At 41.3% G+C, this 25,613-nt stretch overlaps 1 protein-coding gene across 3 annotated transcripts in view; it reads left to right on the top strand.

Annotated features, from left to right (window-relative positions):
- Nucleotides 1-22,030, top strand: part of LOC106531295 (beta-1,3-galactosyltransferase 1) — a 79,173-nt gene extending 57,143 nt beyond the window's left edge. For 2 of the 3 annotated variants that reach the window (XM_014027112.1, XM_014027114.1), the window contains 2 exons: nt 4,732-4,837; nt 18,607-22,030. In XM_014027112.1, coding sequence (XP_013882566.1) covers nt 18,864-19,850 — 987 coding nt within the window. In that variant the 5' untranslated portion in view covers nt 4,732-4,837; nt 18,607-18,863 and the 3' untranslated portion in view covers nt 19,851-22,030. The remainder of the gene's footprint in view (nt 1-4,731; nt 4,838-18,606) is intronic. The other variant, XM_014027113.1, reaches the window with a different exon arrangement.
- The last annotated feature ends 3,583 nt before the right edge of the window (nt 22,031-25,613 follow it).

Genomic DNA, 25,613 nt, shown 5'->3' with positions numbered 1-25,613 from the left:
TCCTACAACGTTTTTTCCCATAAAAAGCAGCCTCCCCAAATGAAAATTACGGGTGGGGGGTTAGATTTAGGACCAAGGTTTAGGTTAGTTTTAGGGTCAAGTACCTGTGAAGTTAATTTTAGGGTAAATGGTCAGGGTTAGGATATAAAGTCTAAAAAAATGAATGGAAGTCAATGTACGGTCCCCATGGGTTTCAAGAACAAACGTGTGTGTGTGTGTGTGCGTGCGTGCGTGTGTGCGTGCATGTTTTTGACCTTTTTAGTTCCATATCTGGTGTAAACACCTACCTTGTCAAGACTAATCTCCAAGCAGCTTGATGTTCCTGTGACTACACTTGCACATATTCAGAAATTTAGGTTCCGTGGGACTGTAGCCAACCTCCCTGGACTGATGACAACTCAAAGAGACAGATAATATGAATGGTAACAAAAGAGCCCAGAAAAACTTCTAAAGAGATTAAAGGTGAACTTCAAGCTCGAGGAACATCAGTGTCAGATCACACCATCCATCTTTGTTCGAGCCAAACTGGACTTWATGGGAGATGACCAAGGAGGACACCAAATCATAAAAAAGATTTGCCAAATTACATGTTGACAAGCCTCAAAGCTTCAGGGTCAATGTCCTCTGGACAGATGAAATGAAATCTGAACTTTTTGATAAGACACATCAGCTCTATGTTCACAGACAGAAAAATGAAACATTAAGAACAGAACACTGTCCCTAATGTGAAACATGGAGRAGGCTCTGTTATGTTCTGGGACTGCTTTGCTGCATCTGGCACATGGTGTTTTGRATCAGTGCAGGGTACAATGAAATCTCAAGACTATCAAGGGTTTCTAGAGAGATACAGCATGTGCTGCCCAATGTCAGAAAGCTTGGTCTCAGTCGCAGGTCATGGGTCTTCAACAGGACAATGAACCAAAACAGCTAAAAACACCAAGAATTGCTAAGAGGAAAACACTTGACTATTCTGAATTGGGCTTATATGAGACCTGACCCAAATCCTGTTGAGCATCTTTGGAAGGATCTGAAACATGTTGTCTGGAAAAGGCACACTTCAAACCTGAGACAACTGAAGCAGTTTGTTCATGAGGAGTGGACCAGAATACCTGCTGAGAAGTGCAGAAGTCTCATTGACAGTTACAGGAATTATTTCATCGCAGTGATTGACTCAAAAGGTTGTGCAAAAAATATTAAGTTAAGGGTACCATCATTTCATTCATCCATCCTTAAAATGTAAAATATTTGAGAGAGAGAACAACAGGAATTATTACATCAGACTTTTACTTTGGTACTCTTACTGTACTTTGTGGGTTATACTGTAGGAGGACTTTACTACTTTGTAGAAATTAGTAGTTTATTTAGTAAGAAAACTGGTTACATAGTTTCTCAAACATATTTTGTTCTTTTGGTAAGAACATTGTTATATATAGATTTTATAACTACTTTTTCTGCTCCCCAAATAAATAAGTAAAGTCAGAACCTAGAATCACCTGGTAAAGAACCCAGAATGCAGTTTCGTGGGGTAGTGGTCCTTCAGGACCAGGACTGGACACCATTAGTTTAAGTAGATGTTGTTTTGCCACGTTTGAGAGATGCCCCAGCTTGGCRGTCAGCTGATGTGTGTTTAGTAACAACAGTGGATTGGATCTGAACTMACAGAGACTGAAACTAACATTATTGTGTAGAACAAGCAGGATGTCTGTTACATGTTGGGGRTGACAGTTTAAATATCTCAGGATTTTGAAGAATGGAGCWGGAGATCTACAGATCCACGGGATCATCTTTGGTGTGGCTTCACCAGTATTCTGGACCTGGCCTGTTGTGGTTCAGAGGAGCTGAGTTGTAAGGAGAAGCTCTCAGTTTACTGGTCAGTTTGTGTTCCTGCCCTCACCTGTGGTCAGGAACTCTGGTAGCGACTGAAAGAACCAGATCTCAGATTCAGGATGTCTAAATGTTTTCTCTGCGGGGTAGCTGGACTCTCCCTGAGATGATCTGAGAAGTCCTCGGGTCAAAGAGTATCAGGGACTGCAGGAGGGATAAATCTAAGATCTTGTACAGCAGTGGTGTCCAAAGTTAGTTCTCATGAGCTGAAGTGCTGCAGGTTTTAGTTTTAGATGTTGTCCTGGTTGAACACAACTGAACCTAAGGCGTGCTTAATCAGTAGGCCTCTGCAGACTTTGACATGCCGAGAAGGTAAATCCTGTATTTGAATGAGGTGTGTTAGAGCAGGGACAAATCGAGAACATACAGGCGACTGACCCTCGAACATTCCTGTTGTGCAGTGTGTAGCACTCTGTGCATGTTGGAAATGACTCTCAGCCACAACTCCAACATTTAGCTTAGTGTCTGATTGTTGTATCCAGACAGGCAGAAACCTTCTCACCTGCCTTTTATCTGTCACTAGAATGATCTTTCTCTGGCACATACTGTGTATTTACGTTAATTATTTTCTAATTGTACAATTAATTTATCTAATTGTAAAGAGCAGCCCCAGTTTAAATGTTTGGAGCCTTTAACTAATTATTAACAACTAAAAAAAACAAATTGCTATTTAAAAAGTTTGTTCATGGAAAGCTTAAAGCTCATTAACTGTATGAATCTGATAAAAATAAGAATGGCTTCTCCAGTGTTCCATATGTGTTTGTTGTTTTTAACGTCTCCAGTTTGCAGCTTTTGAGTGGATTAGGCTGTAATCTGTGGTGTTAGCAGCTAACAGAAGCTGCTCACTGATCTCACTTTGTTTTAACTTGTTAGATAATAAAACCAACGTCTCTTTAATAATTAGTTCCCTCTGGGATTTCTGTGGATTTGGGGCTGTTTATACACACACAAAGCACCTTATCAGGATTAATGTTTCATCGTTGGCTGGAAATGTCTATAAGCAGCCTTGCTGCACATCTCCGAGCCCCGGAACCTGTTAATGCCCAGAACCAGTTCACATGTCGACCAGAGGTCCTGGAGCTGATTAATCCTTGGTTTTATGACACAGTTTGTAGAGATGAGTGGACAGAGTTCACAGATCAATGCAAGTATCAGCTCCTCACACACTGGTGTCTGTGTGTGTGTCGACATGCTTTTGACATGGGCACCATTTTTCAGAAAAACACAAATTTTGRGGACCCAATGCTCCTCATAGGGACCAAAGCCTGGGCCCCATGGGTATGGATGCTGATTTTGGGTGGGGGGTAAAGGGTCTGGGCTAGACTATAAAAAAGACTGGAAAATAATGGAAGTCAATGCCAAGTCCCCATGGGGATAGAAAAACAAACTTGTGTGTTTATGTGTGTACATTTATTTGCTACATTGTGGGAACCATTTTCCAGAAAAAGGCAGCCTCGTGGGGACCAATGCCCGGTCCCCACAGGTCTGGATGCCAAGTTTGGGTGGGGCGGGGGGGGTAGGTTTAAGACCAATATGTGCATTGAGTTTAGGTTAAGTTTAGAGTCAGGTATGTACCTGTGAGGTTAATTTTAGGGTAAATGGTCAGGGTTAAGATATAAAATTACCAGAAAATGAATGGAAGTCAATCCACGGTCCTCACGGGGATATAAAATCAAATGTCTCTCTCTCTCTCTCTCTGTGTGTGTGTGTGTGTGTGTGTGTGGGTGGGGGTGGGGGTAGGACCAAGGTGTGCATTGAGTTTAGATTAGTTTTTGTGTCAAGTGAGGTTAATTTTAGAGTAAATGTTCAGGGTTAGGCTATAAAATTACCAGAAAATGAATGGAAGTCAATCCACGGTCCTCACGGGGATATAAAAACCAACCTGTGTGTGTGCGTTTACGAGAAGCGAGAGGATGTAGATTATTTTTCCTGCAGAGAAATTTAAATTCAGACTGATAAAATACCATCATTATCAGGACTTTGTGTTCAAGGATCATCAAATGTCCGTAACTTGTTGGAATGTAGCCAGTGCCACCACAAGACGCCAGAGTAATGGATCTTCCTGCCACTTATGTGATGTATATTTAATTCAAAGCCATCAGTCACCATTAACATTTTTGCATCATCACCACTGACTTCTGTTTTAACTGGAGATGGAAGGTTGGTGAAACGTGAGGGGAACGTTTTTTTTAATTTAGTGATTGATTTGGATATTTCAAAGTTGGGTTCGTAGAGAAAATCATGAATGATTCAAATCTTACTTGTAAATAACTCTTTGACCGAACTCAGCTTGGAGAAATAGTTTATCTTAGACCTGATTAACAAGAAAAAGGCTACTCCAATTTGTTTGTAAAGAATAACAAAATTCTATATAAATAACCACACGAGGAAAAACTGGGAGTGAGGTCGTCCCTTAAGTGGAGTTCAAGTATCTCAAGGTTTTGTTTATGGGGGAGGGAAGAACGGAGTGTGAGATAGACAGACGGATTGGTGCAGCTTCTGCAGTGTTGCAGACTTTATGCCGGTCTGTTGTGATGAAGAGGCAGATGAGCTACAAGACACAGCGATCTCTGTACGTTCCTCCCCTCGTATGGCTGTGAACTCTGGGTAGATCGAAAGAACCAGATAGTGAGAACAGGCGGTCGAAATGAGTTTTCTCTGCAGAGCTGGACTCTTCCTTCAGGAACAAGTGGGGATGGATGGATGGATGGATGGATGGATGGATGGATGGATGGATGGATGGATGGATGGATGGATGGATGGATGGATGGATGGATGGATGGATGGANGTGTGTGTGTGTGTGTGTGTGTGTGTGTGTGTGTGTGTGTGTGTGTGTGGCTTGCCAGGAGAGGCTGTTGTTCCCACAGGACTCTACCAACCTTAAAGGAAGACAACTGGCAGCTGACACACTGAAAAATTAAATCCAGGGGAGGTGTCTTCAGGAATCTGCAGGTGAGCTCGGTTTCAGATAAAACCTGGGAGTCTTGTGGTTCTGTGTGTGTTCCCACCACAGTTGCAGCCCCAGAGACCTGGGTGTTATCTGGACAGGTGCAGTTGTCGGGCCCTGCTGTAGAACCGGGACGTGCTCAGCCTGTTCTATGTTGAACCTGTCTGCCGGCGCTCAGATGGTGTTTCCTGATAACTCCTGAGAGGGAGCAGAGTGGAGGACGACTGCTGTGCAYGTGTGTTTGCTCCAGCACTAATCCTGCACCCCCATCAGCACCGGACAGATGTTTTAATAGGTCACTGAGTGGCTGCATTGTGCTGTCAGCAGATGTTTACTGGATAACTTCCTCTGATAAGCTGACTTCGTGGGTTTCTGTGTGTTTTTCTTGTTGCAGTATTGTGTACATTGTAAAAATATAGAAGTAAGCTATTGGGGGGGTTCAGACAGAGAAATTTCCAAGATATTAATATGGAAAACAGGGATAAATGGRGTATAAAACATTCTGTGTTGGATTTTACCTGACAGAAATAGTTTGCTTCTCTAACAGAGGATTTAATTATAAACAGGAATATCTGCTACATCCAAAAATAACACCAGTAATGTGGAAGTCAGGAGTTACTTTATTAAAGCAGTTCATCTGTTTTTAGTTAGTTAGTTTTAGTTAGCTCTACTCTGAGTCTGTCCTGGAGAACTGAACTTCTCAGCTGGACACTCTAAGGGAAGACTCATTTGGACCTCCTGGATCTGAGATCTTGTTCTTTCAGTCAGTATTCAGAGTTCAGATGAGGGTAAGACATTTCAGCTGCCTCTGAACCACAACAGACCCCATTCCCTCACTGATGAACAAAACCCTGAAACACTTAAACCCCTCCACTCGAGGCAGAACCCCCCTTCCAAACCTTTATTAATTTTCCTTTTTWAAAAAAATCAACGCCCAACTTAAAAGGATCATTCATTATTCTTTAAGTAGAGAGCACATTGTACTTAGAATTAATCTAATTTTATCAGCTAAGTGCTTAAATGACCCATTTGTGCTCAGAATGGAACATCACTAATCCACATTTCTCCTCCTATCCATCATCAGCTGAAGTGGTACTTTGTTTTTTGTGGGTTTTTTTCACTTGATGTTTGGCTCATTTTTCGGCATGAAACACTTTCCATGAATCATTCTGATGCAGTTCACATCCCCGAGCCGCAGCCGTACAAGCAGGATGCATGATGGGAGAATGGTGATGGTTGTGGTGACGAGCTTCCTGACCATCGCTCTTTATTGTTATTACTTCCTGCCGTTTGAATTTGGTGCCGTTGATGGAAGTTTCCCCCCTCAGGATATTAAACTCATCCAATATTGTGAAATCCCGTTTTATTGCTTTACTGACAAATCTACCAAATATAAACTCAGAATGGAGAAACACCCGCAGAGGCCGTCTGCAGGAGTAAGACCATCTAAGAGGGTCATCAGAGACTTAAAGAGTCCAGTTCTTGTTGCAGGGTCAGAGTCGGAGTCAAAAAGCAGAAGAAGACGTGATTTAAAGGATAAAAGTTTGGTTCTGAGCGAGTCGATGCCACATGCTGCTGCCGGATCAATCGGCTCCTCGCTTTGTTTCTGTTCTAAACAAACATTTCTCTGCAGTTGCAGGTCTCTGATCCACAGTTTACCTGATAAAACTGAAAATCAACTCCTTCTCAGGCAGGATTAACTCTGACCTTTGACCCCAAAATCAATAGATTGGACCAAAGCCTGAAATTATCCAGGCAGAGAGAGAGAGAGAGACTTAAAACCTTATAGCCATCTTGAATTTTTGTTTAGCATTTAGATGTTATTAAATTTTGTTCTCAGGTACTACTGTGCAGTTTTTAGCTTTGTACGACTAATAATGGCTGAATAATTGTCAGATTTTTTAAACTTTAGCAGTTCGCTTAAACATTTGAATAGCATTCATAAGTGTTTGGGTATGTTTTCAGCTACCATCACGTCAAATTCCAATTCAATACGGCAAAAAAATGCATGAATTATGGTAATTTTTCCTTTTTACCTGTATAGCCATCTTGAATTTTTCAATCTCCTCTTTTTATCTCCTGAATTAAATCATATATTTACATATAAATGAGTATAGTAACTCCATTAGGGTAGTACTCAGTCTCATTAGATTTGGGCATCAAAGGTCAAGGTCGGTTCTGATGACTGGTAATATGAAAATGGCATTTTTTTCAAAGGCAGTCATGTCTAGGGGAGGCGGAGGCATACCAATCAACACTTTGACGTTGAGTTCCACCTTGTTTGCCTTTACTATGTATTGTAGATCAGTGTCAGCGACCACCATATCAAATTTCAAGTCAGTGTGAGTAAATATGACATAGTTTCACTTTTTTTTTTCATATGGACTTTGGCAGCCATCTTGGATTTTGGATTAGCAAGTGTTAGAATTTATTTATCCACTAACTTTCCAGATTTTACTTGATATGCAAGAAAATGACAGATTTATAACTTTTTATATTTAAGTAAAAAAACAGTGCATTTATTAATGAAATATTTTGTTAACAGACATTTTCAGCAGTATTTCTTTGATTTGTAAAATGAAAGTTCAAACGAGAGATCCTTGACAGCAGCTGTCACATAAATTTGTCACTTGGAATGCATGAAAAGTTCTGATTTGGGGCCATTTGGGGGGTTTTCAAGGTTTGCTTTGACAACCAGATGTGGTTACTCTGGTTCAGATGTAGTTTCTATGGTTCGGATGTAGTTTCTATGGTTCAGTTGTAGTTTCTATAGTTCAGGTGTGGTTTCCCTGGTTCAGATGTAGTTTCTATAGTTCAGATGTAGTTTCTATATGTTAGGTGTGGTTTCTATGGTTCAGGTGTGGTTTCTATAGTTCAGATGTAGTTTCTATAGGTCAGATGTGGTTTATAGGGTCCAGGTGTAGTTTCTATAGCTCAGATGTAGTTTCTATAGGTCAAGTGTGGTTTATATGGTCCAGGTGTAGTTTCTATAGCTCAGATGTAGTTTCTATAGGTCAAGTGTGGTTTATATGGTCCAGGTGTAGTTTATATAGCTCAGATGTAGTTTCTATAGGTCAAGTGTGGTTTATATGGTCCAGATGTAGTTTCTATAGCTCAGATGTAGTTTCTAAAGTTCAGGTGTGGTTTCTATGGTTCAGATAGAGTTTCTATGGTTCAGATGTAGTTTCTATGGTTCAGATGTAGTTTCCATAGTTCAGATGTAGTTTCTATAGTTCAGGTGTGGTTTCTGTGGTTCAGATATAGTTGCTATGGTTCACTTGTAGTTCCTATAGTTCAGGTGCGGTTTCTATGTTCGTATTCAGACCTGACAATTTGGTCTGCTTTAAACGAACCAGAGTTCTTTTCCAGCGTTGGTCCGGACCTTTTGTGCAGGTGTGAATACACTCATGTGAACTCTAGTGTGGATCAAACAACCGGACCGAGACCTGCTTTTTGAGGTGATCTCGGTCCGCTTCCAAACAAACTCTGGTGTGGTTTGCTTCAGTTTGCTTCTGGTGTGAATACAGACCGGACTCTAACCGAACCAACTGCATTAAACATGCGCCTTTTTGGACTTCACAGGCCACCGTTGCTGAACTAAATAAACTGAAATCATACCTGTTTCGTTGTCTCCTGTTAGCAGCTCTGCTGCCAGCATGAAGTGGGTCAGAACACAAAGCGCACCTCATCTCTTTTGGGTTGCGGGACGTATTTACTGACGTCGCTCCAAAATTAGAATATCATCACGAAACCACCATTAAATTAGCTGCTTCTGACATTTTAAATGCTATTGCAGTTTTATTATCAGCATAAATGTGTGCATCAGAACCGGAGCATGCAGGACTTCCTTGTTTTCTTCTGGGTCTGTGGCTCAGTCCCGCCCCTGTCCTTTTTTGTCCAGTGGGAGCAATGATCGTCAGCCTCAAGGCTTTGTTTACAACTTATAGTTCTTTTGCAAAAAAGCACAATGTGAATGCAAACTGCACCAAACGAAAAAAAATAAAGTCCACTTTTGGTCCGGACCAAACAAGTGGACCAAAAGACTTTCCTGGTCTGAATACACCCTATGGTTCAGATATAGTTTCTATGGTTCAGATGTACTTTCTATGGTTCAGGTGTGGTTTCTATGGTTCAGGTGTGGTTTCTATGGTTCAGATATAGTTTCTATGGTTCAGATGTACTTTCTATGGTTCAGGTGTGGTTTCTCTGGTTCAGATATAGTTTCTATGGTTCAGATATAGTTTCTATGGTTCAGATGTAGTTTCTATGGTTCAGATGTAGTTTCTCTTGTTCAGGTGTGGCTTTTTTATAGTCCAGATGTGGTTTGTGTGGTTTCTATGTTATAGGCGTTATTTCTATGGTCTCGTTGTAGTTTTTCTGCTTTGTAAAGAAAATGAACTTTATACATCAGAAACCAACTCTACATCCCGCTGACCGATGTGTGAAGTTTTATATTTTAAGTTCAGTATTCATGGAGCTAAAGGTTGGAAGGACATGCTGAACTGGGATTCACCTTTGCTCTTGGATTCTGCTGAGCGATGTGAATTGTGTACTTTAGGTGTGAAGTCCCTGACATGGTTCTGTTAGAAGTTAGCACACTAACAACCTTAGGCAGCTGCACCTGAAGCTGTGACAGCTACAGTAGAAGAACACAACTCAGCAAAGATTTGGCCTGAATAAGAGAAATTTTAAAAAGTGAACAGCGTCTTGATTCAGACTGTCTAGGTGTGTGGTGTCCAGTCCTGGTCCTGGAGGGCCACTAACCTGGATGTTTTAAATGTTTATATGTTTATGGCTAATAATTCTGGCTTTTACAGGCAGATCTTTTGTGTTATTTTCTCCGTACTCTCTCATATAAGCCTCTAACTGCTTTATTTTTACAGAAATGCCTCGATTCATTTTCACCAGCTGGCATCACGACATTTGACTTTGAGTGCTAGGAGTCTGCCTCGGAGGTATTAGCATAATTTATGTGTTGTCTCGAAGCATTGTCACCACTCTTCCCCCGGCGCAGCTCTGAGCATACCTGTTGTATAACTTCAAAGTCACCCAGTYGGACAGTGAAACGTATTACAGCCATAAATCAAGCTGCGCTACACAATTTCTAAGAAGGATTAGCATTCAGGACACAGGTCTGACTGATGTGGGGAGTCAAGCAACGCTCTGAAAACATGCAGAACAGTTTGTCAGGTTTCTCTCTTACAGTCCTGGGGAAAAGGTCTGTTCCACCCTGTTTCAGTTTTAGGTTTATGTTTGATGAGTTACAAAAAAATAATCTGGTCTTTACCAGACTAGTTAATTAAATCTAACCTCAAATGTAAAATCAAAAAACTCACAACATACTGTATTCCACCATCTTGCTTTATATAAAACAACGAGGCCAAAATGGAAAMGCTGTAGAACTTCCTCCAGCAGCAGAACTCATATCTGTATCAGCCTTACATGGTTGTGGAGGGATCCTGGCCCACTCCTCATCGTTAATCTCTGCTCAGCTTTCTGTTGGTTCCACCACAGGGTTTGTCGGACTGAGGTTCAGCAATTTACCGTCTTTCTGTTGTACAGGGTGAGTAAAAAGACTCGGGACACTCTTTCATAACAGAAAGGGAAAATAAAAGATCTGAATACTCTAGCAAGTAATGGGTGAGGGGGTCTATTTAGATTATGTCTGGAACATGGCAGCCTTCTTGAAAGCCGCCATATTAGATCAAAGCACATTGAACACATCAAATAACAGGCAACAGTCCTGGWTGTTTTTGCAATTTTTTGTGTTGATAACTTTTGAACCACAAGAGACATTGCACATCTTATTGCAACAATCCATTTCTGAGATAACCCTTGTTTTCAGGATGCATGACCATCTTTATATTGGAAAAGCTTGACTTTGATCCAATTTGGCAGCTTTCAAGATGAAGGCCATGTTCTGGACATGGCCTAAAAGATAGACCCCCCCACCACCACCACCACCACCACCCATTACTTGTTGAAGTATCCAATATTTTATTTTTCCTTTTGTTTCAGAAATAAAAGGATGTCCTGAGACTTTTGACTCACCCTGTATACCAAGTAAATGCCGATATGATACATATTATTTGACTTCATGTTCACCGAATACATGTGTGGTATTGTCTTTAGTCAGTTGATTATAATAAAACACAGAACAAAAATTTTAGGCAAAGAAAAATATTTTTTATTAACTAACTACGTCAGCATAAAACATTCGAAAATATAAAACTGAAATAATTTTCCACTTTTTTTCAAATACACAATGTCAACTAAACAAAAAATACCTTCCATTGCACGCCGATATTTGTGAAAAGTAGTGGTGCAACTAAAGTGCAAAAATTTGAGTAATTTGCTGGATGTATAGAAGAGGGACTGCAACAAAAGTTTCAAACTCATCACACTTGCATCAATTCAGAACTATTCTCAGGTATMGATAATATCGATGTTTAGATCGATATGCCCACCTCTACTCAGGTGAGCGTTAGTCACAGATCTTCTGTGTTTCAGATCCTGCAGGAAACCAAACTTTTCTTTGCAGAACTTTGAAGAATCATTAGTTTGTTTTGTTTTCTTCTGTGTTTGGCTCAGGACTGGTACGATCTAAACAGTTTGGGCTGAAGTTGGAACAGAAGTGTGGATGGAGCACCAGCCCCTCTGTGCCTCGGCCAAATCTGTTGGCTTCTATCGATATCCCATTTCCTCTGTCGCGACTAAGCTCCTTTGCATTCAGAGGCTTTCGGCTAAGCCCAGAGTGTCCAGCCTGTGGCCTGAAATACTGATGATACAGCTGCTGCTCCTCAACCATCCCATCCCTGTTTATTATGCGGGTTACATACTGAGACCCTTCCAGCCCCTATGTTTTAATTGTGCCTCTTATTAGAAGAGACGTRAACCGATTTGCTGGTAAATTCCTCACCCGTTAATTCTCCCTTTGAATGTTGGTGAAAGAAAACCAAAGCAAAAGTGGAGCGAAAGCTTAACAATTTTAGTTTGTCCTCCCCGTGTTTACCTGCGATAATTTAAACCCCTCCCAAGCCGAACAGCAGGAGCTCCAGATAAGGGAGAAGAGTTTTGGGCTACAGACTGTTGATTTCTGCCACACTGACAAAAGCTGTTTGTTTTTAAATTTGAACTGCAAAAGTATTTTGTTCCAAATCCCCGAGACTCTGCATCAGAGCACCCGATCCTGCAGCCTGCAGTCTGAGCTGGTCCTCTTGGGGAGGAAGCTGGTTGTTCGGTAATCATAAAACTCTCATTCCAACACAATATCATTTTCACCGGAGTTCTTTTCTGAATGTATTATTCTGGTGTTTATTTTCCCCCCTCCGTGAATAATATTTACAGGTCATGTCTCCCGCTCAGATCATCACGCAGCTCTGTACAGACCTGATGGAGGTGGTTCGTTGTTTGTTTAGTTTTTTTCTCTGTCAGTCATTAGATCTGTAATATGGAGGCAGGCGGTGGGAATGTAAGCTGTCAGCCCAGAGAGCTTCAGATGTGTCTGTCTGTATGCACCGTTACTCCTCTTCCTCCTCCTCTTCACTGCCTCTGTTTGTCTCTTTTGGCGGCTCCCTTGCTGACTCATGACCCCCCCTCAACAAAAGCAAGGTCATTCCACTAACAACGGCAATCAATTATCAGGCGACATAAACCGGGACTAAATCTCAAACAGCCTTGGAGCTTTTTACAGCTGCCACACACAGGTCAGCTGATTGCAAAGACAATACAGATGATTCATATGAAAAGATCCSAAATCCTCCCGCTGAGGATAAAATATCAAATCATTATGACCGTCTTTCTGAGCATTTTCATTTCTTTTRATGTCTTTAATGCAGTAAGTTTGTTAAAAAAGGTTTTATGCTTTGAGGAGCTTTAAATATTCATCCAGAGCACAACGCTGTGAAGGAAAGTCATCAGCAATGACCTCAGAGGAGCTGGGAAGAGTTGAGAGTATATGATCACTCTACTGCAACAAAGATTTTTCACAAGTTAAAAAGAAATTACTAACTAAAAGCTCCCAGTCAGACTCTACAGGCCTCAGTTTGCAGGTCAAAAATTAAACAGATTTTTTTATTTAGCAGATTAGCTTTTTCATTAACTGTGAAAAATTTTCAGCGGTCCATTTAGCTCCCGCAAAATTAAGTTTTGCCAACTTTAATTTGGCTAACAGCTAACAAACTAACATTAACAGGTTGTGTCCGTTCCACTGGTTTTAGCTTGAAAGAGACGAAGATTTGGACAAACTGAGTGACAGTCATCTTAGCTATACRCAACTAGCTGTTAGCTCCTTCTAATTTTTACTTATTTAGCTGTTTAGTGTTAATCATTGTGATAATTATTTTAGTGTTAGTGAAGCTATATTTTTAGTTAGCAGATTTTGAGTTAGCAAAGCATACTCAAAATGACAGTTGATGCACGTGATGAATGCAGTTTTTGTCTTTCATGTAAGCGAGATGCAAAACTGGGACTTCTCTTTGAATATAAATCAGACTACGCAGGTATGTAACAAAAAGTGTGTAGTTTGCTACTCTAACCACCTGCTGAGACCCTGTCTCGTGCATTGACTCAAGTCAGAACTAGCTCTCACAGCATTATGCGGCGAGCATTGTGTGATTGGTTAGATCTTTGTGGGTGTTTATGCAAAGTGGCTGCAGTGAGCTGATCACTGAGCAGCAGGTCAAGGCTGTGAGAAAATACAGCCAACAACTGATGCAATACTAACGATAAAGAAAGGCAAACTGAGAGGGAGTGCACATAGGCACATGTTCGGTTGTGAACATTGGCGGTCTCCTTGTGATAAATTTACAAACTATCACATCTCCTCCATTAWCAACTGAAAGTAAACATCCACACTAACAACAGTGCTGTCTGAGTGGGAGGGCTTATCAGGATTTATCCTCCAACTGTTCTCTTTTAGGTACAGAAAAAGACCATCTCAAATTACAAAAGTGAGAGCTGACTTCTCACATCTTTTTGAAGAATAGTGGAGCCTTAACCTCTTAAGAATACCCCCAATATTCCTAAAACACCGTAAAGTGGAGTTTTACAGTATGTATTTTGCAGGCACATTGTTTAAATCTAGACCAACTATGTTACTTTCAGTTGTGAAAAATCTGAATCAAAAATACATTTGACTYGGCATCATAGCCTTTCTAAACTCTTTGAAATTGGCCTCTGTCTCTTTAAGAAMCTCCTACCGTTTCCAACATTCCCACTTCAGCACATCTTCACAACAATRCTTTGGGGGAGGGGTGCTCTGTGGGGCAGGTGCTCAGCTACAGACTGAGCTCCAGGGAGGAGCTTTGGATAAATAGGTGGTGCTTTCTACCACCAAGTGTTTAGGCAACTCCACATGGCTCCACATATTCAAGGATTTCTCAAACCTGTATGGATGAGTCAAAGCAACACTGTGAGWATGTTTTTGATGAGGAAATGACATTATAACATGATATAAGGCTMAAAAAARGTTGATTTTTATAATACCCCCACCCTTCCTTTAAGAAAAGCATACTMAAATTAAATGCTATTTTTGAACCCTTTGGAGTAAATTCAAAAGCTTGATATCTGTGTAAAGACAACCTGAATATGAACACATTTCACAAAATCCACATTGGTTGTGGAGCAGGAACTTTGTGTTGTTCTCTTGCTGTTTGATAAGTTTCAGAGGAACTGTCCCCTAAAAATTGTATTAGGATTAATGTTTTAGACCAGCGGTCATCCAAATTCAGTCTAAAAACATTTTCAATAATTCAATGGGTGGATGTTACAGTCAAATAAATCAATTCTAATTTTCTGCTTTTGTACCCAGGACCAGGTACATACAGTGTATGGCACTTACCTTTCTGTAGAGTCTCAGGTACAAACACTGAACAGCTGGACAGATGTTTCCTTCATAATATTCAGTATCTGTCTCTGCCACGTGAAGGTAATCATCATGTGAAGTCTTGAAATGACTGTGAGGAGTAATGAAGCTGCAGCCAGCGTCAAAGAGCTCGGCTCGGGCTGCTAAATTGACTTCCCGTGGGGTGGTGGGGTTACTTTTAAAACACTTAACTCCAGCGTACAGTACACAACTGCATTTCCTTCCTGTTTCTCCCTGCAGCTTGTCTCCTCACTGTCATGACAACCATTTCAGACCAGCAGGAGTAAACGCTGTGAAAATAACTCATTTCTTTTCACTTGATTTCCATGTTTACACTGAAAGGTGGTGGTTTTAAACTATTGGTGTGCCTTCATTAACGTGACGCATTATGAGCTACAGATTAGTCATGAAAGGAAACCTTTTAGCATTTATTGTGTTTCTGCTGTGTACCAGTCCTCTTATTGTCTTTATTTATAATAAAATACACATACACTGTATAGACTTTCTAATTAACCTTTTAGAATTCCAGCAGAACCTGCGAGGTCTAAAGACTCCTGAGGAACCCTAAACGCTAACAAGCATTCCCAGAATGATGACCGCTTTTTGTTCCCAAACCTTAAACTGAAACCATTTGATGTTAAGAAAGGATGGCATTAAAAAAAACTAACATTATGTCAAATCTCACTTGACATACAGATATCTACGTGATCTGTTTTGGAGGATGTGGTGGTGATGAATCAGTTATGATTAGGACCTATGTTAGAGACTGAAAGATCCAGATTTCAGATCCAGAAGGTCCAAATGAGTTTTCTCTGCAGGGTAGGTGGACTGTCTCTGTAGTCTGAGACGTTCAGGAGAGACTCATAGTAGAGCTGGAACCAGGAACCAGCTGAGGGGGTTTATCTGGTAAGGAGGACCCCTGGACACCTCCCTATAATGAGATGTTCTGGACATGTCCAACTGGGAGGAGACCCTGTGGAAGACCCAGGACACTCTGGAGAGACTATGTCTCTCAGCTGATCTGGGAGCACATTAGAGTCCTCCCAGAAGAGCTGGAAGATGGATGGATGGATGGATGGATGGATGGATGGATGGATGGATGGATGGATGGATGGATGGATGGATGGATGGATGGATGGATGGATGGATGGATGGATGGATGGATGGATGGATGGAAAACTTAATTGTAGGTATTTTTGAGTTTCTGTCCAATTATCTGTTGTGGCCATTTTGAATTGGGTTAATTTGTCCACTGGTTGATGAGATATTTTGCTAACAGACAGTCAAAAACACTATTGGCCTCTTTTCATGTGCAGGTTAAAATGAAACAGTCTGATTTTTGGTGCTCATTTACCCTGAAGTTTGATCATCAGGCATGTTTCTCTTCATTATCCTTTAATCAAGTGTTTTTTTCAGATTAGTTGTTTAAAGCAGCTCAGAAACTCTCTGACATTTCATATTTGTTATTTTTAACCACAGTCTGCCGGTGACCTCACAGACTGTTGTTGAGAAAATGATGAGCTGACACTGAGGGCACAAAGTGGTTAGAAATTGCCTGAGAAAGCTTTTCGCATTTCTCCTCATTGTTTGTCACAGATTTTTGGGTTCCACGTTCAGCTTCACCATGCAGAGTGATGCRGGTTCAGAGTTCACTAAAAGACTGTGTAGAAATTCTTCTCTTCGGTTTGGAAAGTTTTCCCAGAGAGACAAAAATGCCTACACATACAAATAAATAATCATGGACTTATATAAGAATGTATCAGCATAATACATTCACTTCTGTCTCTAATTGACAGTGATGTCAATCTGTTGAAAAATATTTTCTCTAACAAATCTCTGCTCTTAAAAATAGCATCTGAAAGCCAAAACATCAACTCAATAATGAAATTAACCTGTAATCAAATCTTAACTTCTTAAAATTCACTTTGTCCCCACAGAGATCAAAGACACATCAAACTTTAGCTCAACAACTGTAACAAGAACTTGGTTACTGTCATTTTGGCATTTTTTAAATGTCAAATAACTGTATACTGGCCATCTTGAATTAGGTAAAGATTTTGCTTTGTTAAACTTTCACAGAGGAACATTTATACTTTAGACTTTAATGGTTTCATCTTCATAATCACCTGTAGCTGAGAGCACTGGCTTTATGACAAGTTTACTGATTGGAAGCAGAAATCTGAGCTGCATCTGAACACAGCGTTTCTGATTATAAACTCAACAGAGGAGATAAAATCTGCAATTATTCTCCTCCCTTCTTCACACTGCAGCTGAATCAGTAGATGGTGTGGTCTAACCATGAATTACTGCAGGTAAATGTGGGTGCTCTCTCTCACCACAGCTAGAATCAGCTCCGCATCCTGGTGGAAGTGAAATATTTTGTGCAGAGAGCTTCTGCTGAGCTCTGTGGTAATTCAAAGTAACACAGCAGCGTGAAAACAGCATAGCAGTCCTTTAATTTACTCCAAGTGGAAGAGAGGTCTCATCACTAAAGAAGGTCTTTGGTTCCTTGGTGCTGGAAAAAAAAAAAGCGCAAAGTACTTTCTGCAGGTTTGTGAAGCCAGCAGCCCCTTCTCAAGGTGAAAACACACAGGAAGAGTGGGAAGGAGGGGGGAGCAAGGTCGAGGAAATGGGATGAATATGATGTAGTGAGGYTTTTGTAAGGAGGAGAAGCAAAGATGGAGTGCCTGAAGCTAAAACGACTGCAGTGGAAGCTGTCAATAAGTTAGAGAGACGAGTTCTGAGACAAACACTTCCTCCTCCCAAAAACAAAAAAAGAGGGCACGGAGGGTGAGTAAAAGAGAGTTTCAAGTGACGCGAGGAAAGAAACGAGATGGTGTGGGAGACTTAAAAACAAGACAAAAACAAGGCAGAGGAGAGGCGGGGGAGGGGAGCAGCGAGACGTATGAAGATGGATCAAGCCTCCGCTGAAGTAGAGATGGGGAGAGAGTGATTGAGGGCACGAGGAGAGAGGAGGAGTGGGAAAGCAGCTGTGATGAGATGGCTTCTACTGGACCATGAGATTGATGACACCGCCTCAGAAAGAGAAGGAAGAGAGAGCGCAATAAGAGAAAAGTCTTGATGAAAAGAAGCGTCGCGTGATGAAAGAATGAGTCGCTCTTATCGTTACACCCCTATCTCCAAACGCAGCACCGCAGGCCTCTCCACTCATTTCACTATCTCAAATCGGATCTTTTTGAGCGTTTTATCAGCCGTCGAGCTCAATCAGAAAGAACATACAGAGCCGCTGTCACATCAGAGGAGATTACAGCATATCTGGAGCAAATAAAAGTCTGTTCAGAGAGACGCATTTAATTTACTCTGGCTTCAGACGCCGAAGCTGTTCATCCGTCACAGCCTCTGAGTCCTGTAAAAGTACAATAAATTATTTTATTTTCCTGTTCAATTTGGCTCCAAGTTAAGAAGTGATTCTGAAAGTTTCTCAGCTCAGTCGTACGTTTAGGGTCTGGAGAGGAAGTGGATATTTTTCTTTTCCCCTGAGACCATTTCACCTCCTCCTCCTCATCATCTCAGGCTCTGATTTTCCAGCCACCGCCTGGTCCAGGAGGGATAAGAAAGAGATAAACTGCATTTACAAAGAGAGAGTGGTCAGAGGAAGATGGAGCCAGAGCCGGAGCGGGCCCCTGTGTCTTCAGACTGAAGCGCTCTCATTACAGTCGGTGAAAGAATGATGGGCTGCARCTCCGGCTCTGCTCAGCCGCTGATCTTATAGGCTGTAATGAAAAAGGGAATAAAAAAGCGTTGTTAAATATGTCACGCGCCTTGCAGATATAAACGCCTCCTAAAGAATATAAAATCCAGCCTGTTCTGCGTTACATTCAGTCAACGCGCTCGTCTCGATGCTCTTTCATTATGTGCTCATGATTTGTCTGTTTTTTTTTTCTGCAGATGCCATCAAGGAAAACTGAAAGCCTCTCCACGAGCTGCAATGAAACCTCGTAAGGCCGCAAACATGATAAGGGATCTCCCCAGTGCTTCTTTTCAATCAAAGCACCGACACTAGACGGTGGGGGAGTCTATTATCTGAAATTAATGTCAACAGCGTTGCGAAGGCGGCCTCAAGCTGCGCCTCCGGATCCGACGCACCCCATGGAGGAGGGGCCTGGATGTTTCCGACGCTGGTAACGCCGGCCGATTGAACAGCAATGCCTTCGAAGGTCTCCTGCTTGTACCTGCTGACGGTGGTATGCTGGGCCAGTGCTCTGTGGTACCTGAGTGTGTCCCGCCCCTCCTCGTCGTTCATAGGCCAGATGTCCATCCCGATACGCAAGGCGCCAAAAGCAGTGAAGAACTCCACGCTCAGCAACGTCCGCACGCGCTCCCTCAACCCTCATGACTTCAGCTACCTCGTCAACGAAGCCAAGAAGTGCGAGGCTGAGCCCCCGTTCCTCGTCATCTTGATCAGCACCACCCACAAGGAGTTTGATGCCCGTCAGGCCATTAGGGAGACGTGGGGGGACGAGACCACGTTCCCGGATGTCCGCGTGGTCACTCTGTTTCTGTTGGGCCGGAGCACAGACGCCGTCCTCAACCAGATGGTTGAACAGGAGAGTCAGATCTTCCACGACATCGTGGTGGAGGATTTTATCGACTCGTACCACAACCTGACCCTTAAGACCATGATGGGCATGCGCTGGGTGGCCACGTTCTGCTCAAAGTCTCAGTATGTTCTCAAGACGGACAGTGACATCTTTGTCAACATGGAGAACCTAATCTACAGCCTCCTGAAGCCCACCACCAAACCCAGGAGGAGATATTTCACAGGCTACGTCATCAACGGCGGGCCGATCAGAGACATGCGGAGCAAGTGGTACATGCCCCGGGATCTCTACCCCGACAGCAAGTACCCACCCTTCTGCTCTGGTACCGGCTACGTCTTCTCAGCAGACGTGGCTGAGCTCATATACAAAACATCCCTTCACACCAGGCTGCTGCACCTGGAGGACGTGTACGTGGGCGTGTGCCTCCGCAAGCTAGGCATCCACCCCTTTCAGAACAGCGGTTTCAACCACTGGAAGATGGCCTACAGCCTCTGCCGCTACCGCCGAGTGGTCACTGTCCACCAGATCTCCCCAGAGGAGATGCATCGCATCTGGAACGACATGACCAGCAAAAAACACCTCAAATGTTAGCAGGACTGGAAGCAGTTTTTGCCAGTTGGAGAATTAAAAAGGAATGAACTGACTTTGTATTCTTCCTCTCCTTCACGGTTAGGAACAGTAAAGCAAGGACCAGTTCTGGACTCAGGGCTTTATAGAGTCGGGAACATCTCTTGTGAAAGACCAAAGCAAATTCCTCATTATTATCACGGTTGTTCCACCTTCAAGGTGGTTTAGTTCTAACACTGCTGACACACCGAGAAAGTAGACACAAAGTTTCAAACATGTTTCCCACGAATGTGCAGCTGCCTCAGGTGGCTGCCCGTCGTGTTTGGTACATACATTTACAAAAAGGAAAAGTTGACTCTTGTGTTGAACTCCTCATTTATAGACCAGACATGACTTGTTAACACACTCAGATTATGAATGTTGATATAAATGTTGTATTTTATGAAGGAGGTGTTGATGTTGACGAGATGGCCCAGCAGCTGTCTTTGTGAGGATCATGGTGAGTTTAGAAAGTGATGACTCGATGTTGTTCTCACTGTGAAAAAGCATCATAAGTACCCAAGAGGGTTATTTTCCAGTTAAAAAGGCAACCAGACTTTCAATTTTTGAAGACATTTGTCTGAGGAGCTTTCTCATCTTAATCTTTACCCTGTTTCACCTTTGTTTCTGTGAGCTGAACTCACAGATCAACCCCAGCTGCACCTCCCTCATGAAGGTCCTTAAAGGGATCTCCATCTATTTCTARCATTACACTTGATAAACATTTATTTCAACCATATTAAGAAGACTGTAAAAATACTGTGTTTAGTTTTTTAAAATAAAAAATACATATTGTCACACGGCCATCGCCATGTTAGTTACACTGCAAAGCTGTCTGGGTAAATTATGTATATTGACTGCTCTGTTGTTCGCTCTATCCAGCTAGAACATTAATTTGGACAATACCTGACATTTTAAATGAAACTGGTGTGCAATGACCGAGACAAGAATGTAAAAATGACTCAACCTCAAAATGAAAATGATGATGGAGGACAATAGAACTGCTTCATTTGTCCCATATCTAATATATATTCATATATGGTGTTAGCTCCAGATMTAATAAATACAGCATTAGCTCCTGAGATAATAGGCACAGTACACAACGTTAGATCTGGAGCTAATAGTAAAACTGATATTAAGGTGTAAGGATGGAGATGAAGATGTGGCTGCTGTGTAGTAAGTATTCACTCCGAACAAATCGGAGGACATTTTTCAGTCTTTGTTCTTTTCCATTACCTGAGATTAAATTACAAAAATAAATAAATATAGCATTATCTCCAGTGCTAATAAATATAGCGTTAGCTCATGGGGTTATTCCCTAACATCGCGTAACATTTCGTTTCAACACATACGTATTGTGCAAAACGCAACCACATTTACAAAATATGACTTTGACATTACAGCTTTTTAGYTGATTCTTTGTGTATTAGTGTCAATTTCAACCAATCCTCATCATCATCCCCAGAATGCATTGCACCAGTAAAAGAATGGAGACATGCTCAGGTAAAGTAATTATGAGTTTTCAAAAACTTTTAGTGGAATAGTGAAAATGTTCAAGTAGTCGGAGATCCCTTTAAGGAAGTGTCTCACTGGGTTACTTCTGTTGGAGWCATGAGGGAAAAAAACAACTTTGTGACCAAAGTTAGTCAGGAGTTTAAAAAATGCATCACCAAATAAACAAGTTTACAATGTACAGTATAATTATAGATTGTGGCTTTGTGCAACATTCCCACAAACGACTTTCATCTAAAAACTGTATTATGACCCAATCCACACATATCTTGTTTTAAACTATATATATATATATATAAAACTTTTTACTACCATTGTTAACATTACGTCAGAGCCTGGCACGAGGAAGCTCCTCAGATAAAAAAAAAAAAACACATCATCTTCAACTGACAACTACAAAAGCCCTGTTTCTTTTGTAAACTTTTGAGTCTACACCAACATATCAGGAGTAACAAAGACAGGACAGCATATTTTCTTACAACAGATCAAAACTCTTTGTACAGAAAAAAATCTAAATTGATATTAAAGGTTTAAGGATGAAGATGAAGACGTGGCTGCTGTGTATTAAGTATTCRCTCAGAACAAATCTGACATTTTTCGGTCTTTGTTCTTTTCCATTACTTGAGAAGAAATAAAATACTTCTTTTATAAGATGTGATGTTGTATGTATTTTAATGTGGTGATTCTKAACTTTTGGGCTGCTTGCCATTTTAAGGTGTCAAAAGAAAGATCTGTTCTTCAACTAATGGCCACGAGGGCTGTGGGATGTTATTGGGTGTCAATAGACTGAGTTGCAGTACACATTTTGACCACTAGTAGCAGTAGTGTTCCACTCAGACATCCATCATTGCCACCAGCAAATGTTGGTAAGTAYATACAGTAAATGTTTGTCATAATCATGTCTTATGATTTATTTGAAAAGTTTGTTGCTTTTTAAATTGTAAAGGCATTTCATTTAGTTAACATAATACACTACCGCAAATACAATACGAATGAAACCAAGTTTTAGATCAATTATCATTTTGATCATTGTTAGTAGCCGCGTTTTCATTGACCATGAAAATGCGCAAATTAGAATTTCGAAAATAAATTTGCTCAATGGAAACACGTAAATTTAGAAAAAAATAGGTTTTTCGACAAAATGTTTTTTGCACTAGGAAGGTGTTTTTTTGGCCATATCAAAATTGATGTATTTCGCAAAACTACAATGGAAACACTTTTTTCGCATCATGAGAGTCACGTGATCAAGAACCGGCTGTTTCTACTGGCGAAAAGACGACGAAGAAAACAATAGGAAGTAAAAGTAGTAGTGAAATCACCAAARTAGTAAAAGAAAGGATTAAACTCACTGACTATTTTCCCAAAAACACAGCATAAGTATAGCCATTCCCAAGTATAAGGAGCTTGTCACTCGAAAGCCTCGATCAGACGCCAATGTTTCCTCTGATGGCTGATGATGAGCGCTAGTGTCGTGGTAGCAATATGCCATGTGTTTACATCCATTGCCGCCATGTTTGTAATGAATTATCGCAAGAACAAGCATATTCATGCGTGACTTTAATAGTGTTTCTTACTTAATGGAAACACTGCAATTGCGAAACTGTGTTTTTCGACATTAACAGAATATCGACAAAGTTTTGYTCACATTTGCAATGGAARCGCAGCAAGWGTCTGAACTGGCTTAATGCCACTATAGGTTCAACAAGTTGGGGCCCAAGGTGGAAAAGGTTAAGAACCCCTGTTTTGTTGCACACAACCAGGAAGTGAATACATATGTGCTCGTCAGGCTTTTAGAGGAGGAGCTGTTGGAGTGGAAGCAACTGTGCTCATCATAGACCGGCAGAACTTTCCTACGTCTGGAAACATTCCCGCTCACTGTGCACATGCTGGTGCACATGGACGAAGGGAAAGGCTCGTCGATGTGTTGTTAAATTAGATGTAACGTCTCTGTCGTTCAGCCTTGGTGTGTTTACCAGAAGAGTGAATGAAGCAATGAATTAATTAAAATATGTCATCTTTGTTTTTTGTGGGGTTTTTTTTTTTGTAATTCTCAGAGGTTCCAGAACCATCTGTTTATTTTATGAAGAGCATCAACAACAGAAATGAGCTCATTTTATCTGAATAAAACAGACAGTCCTGTACAACCAGAGAATGACAAAAAGCAGCAGAAGCAAATGTTTTTTTTCTTTAAAGTCCCCAGTTTTCACTAATGTTACTAACTTTAAACACTCAGGAAAGGCCCAGCTGATGATGTTATGGCTTTGTAAGCTTTTTATTGGTTAGCTGGCAACATTTAGACTGAGCATGTCCGATCCTGTTCCTGGAGGACTACTATCCTGCATGTCTTTCTTTGCATCGGAAGGTTCTCGAGRTCTGCCAAAGTTTGTTAATCACTCATTCATTCAAATCAGGTGGGTCAAAGCAGAAAAAACATCTAAAAYAAGGATGGTGGTCCTGTAGGGCCATGATTAGACACACCTGGTCTAAAATATTAAGGTTGGTGGTCCTATAGGACCAGTCTTTGACATCACTGGTCTAAAACCTGTTGGATGGTGGTCCTCCAGGATCAGGATCGGACAACCCTTTGGTCTAAAACCTGTAGGATTCTGTTGTAGATTTGCTGGTGAGTTTGTGATCATTGTCCTCTATYTGACTGAGTTTGGTTAAAGTTTTAACTGCTGGACAGATGGTCTCACATCCGAGTTTCTAGAGAGTAGTTCACGATTGACTCATATCCACCTCTGTGTTTGATTGTTACATCGTGAAAAACAAGACAAGGTGGTTGATGAACAARTAATATCTGCATCTAAATCTAAATTATTTTTAAATTGTTGTATGTACAGATGATGTGTTTTTAGTTTACCAGCTCATGAAAAAATACAGTTTCTTCTAAACACTGTAAAATCTGAACTCAGCAGCAACTTTACAGCCAATGGTATTGACCCAAAGAGCGGGCTGGAAATGAACAGAGAGATGTTTGGTAAGTGGTCACGTGTTGGTGATGAAACAGTTCCAGAGGCCCCMGTGTGTCACCACTGGTGTTCAGGATATTGAAGGTAATTATCTGAAATCATTAGAGTCTGGCAGCTCTTTTTCACTTAAACTGATGCGGTCTACAGAGCAGAAAAAACCCTGGTGGATGTSAGCGTTTGGACAAACCAGCGTCTCGCACCATGACTAAAAGCAGCCTGAAACCACCCACAGGTGWTGTGTTGAGTTTGTGAACTTTTTGTTTCAGGCGTATTTTATCATAGCAGGAGGCGGCAGCAGCCCTGTGGGACCTGATCTAGGAGAAATGAGAACTAACGTCTAACGTGCGCTTGGGAAGGCAAACAGGAAACTGTGGGAAGCGACGAGGCGTAAAAAACCATTTGGGATTCGCTCGGCATCAAACGCGCCGTGACTGTYATAATTTCCCCGTAATAGAACTATTCCCAGCTGGCTTGTTTGTGTCAAATACTCCTTTTTTGATCACTTTGTTGAGCAGTTTGGAAACCAGAGACTAGAAYTGGAAGAGTTTGGTTCTAGTGGATGAGTTTGTGACGCTCTAAAGAAAATAAAAATGCAGTTCCTCCAGCAGCTGTTATCAGTTAATAACTTTATTTTCTTCCAGAAGACGTTGCAGGCATTCTGCCCGATCTTATACGTGTGGAATCATTGGTATTCACAGCTTCTCCGGCTCAGCRTTGTGTTTTGCATTTCTCTGATCGCCCCCTATGGCACATGTATTTGGCTACAAAATGCTGAGTCATGCTCAGCACTGTAAACAGGCTGAGCGCCCCAGCGGCAGAGCGTTTAAAAACAGCTAAAGCTTGAGCAAAATGAGAATCGAGGTGATTATGGTGGGGCTTGTGGTAAACGGAGCCATTAACGATGCAGGCGGAGACAACTGGGAACGCTRMGATTTCCAAACAAAGGATTCGAGGTCGAGACCGTGAAGTCCAGGATCAGAGAAGACTTCAGTTCTTTGTTCTGGTCTCGTTAGTTGCTTCAAAAACTGCAGGCAAACTTCTCAATGCRGATTAACCCTCTGCAGAGAGGCTTTTATTAAAAAGCTTTGTGTATTTTTTTTGTTTTGTTTTTTGTTGTTTTTTTCTTTCGCTCTGAATGCCCTCACATGACCTCCATGTCTCTCGTCCCCCTGGGCACCGAGGATGTGTTTATGAGGAAATAGGTGTGGAATAAATAAGAAGTAGTTTGCCATCTGTGCGCTCACATTTCTGTCAAGGTGAAAGA

This window comes from Austrofundulus limnaeus, unplaced genomic scaffold (assembly GCF_001266775.1).
Source record: "Austrofundulus limnaeus strain Quisiro unplaced genomic scaffold, Austrofundulus_limnaeus-1.0 Scaffold617, whole genome shotgun sequence".
NCBI classification, from domain to species: domain Eukaryota; kingdom Metazoa; phylum Chordata; class Actinopteri; order Cyprinodontiformes; family Rivulidae; genus Austrofundulus; species Austrofundulus limnaeus.
Note: the sequence above shows the minus strand (reverse complement) of the source record. Positions and strands in the feature narration are given on the sequence as shown.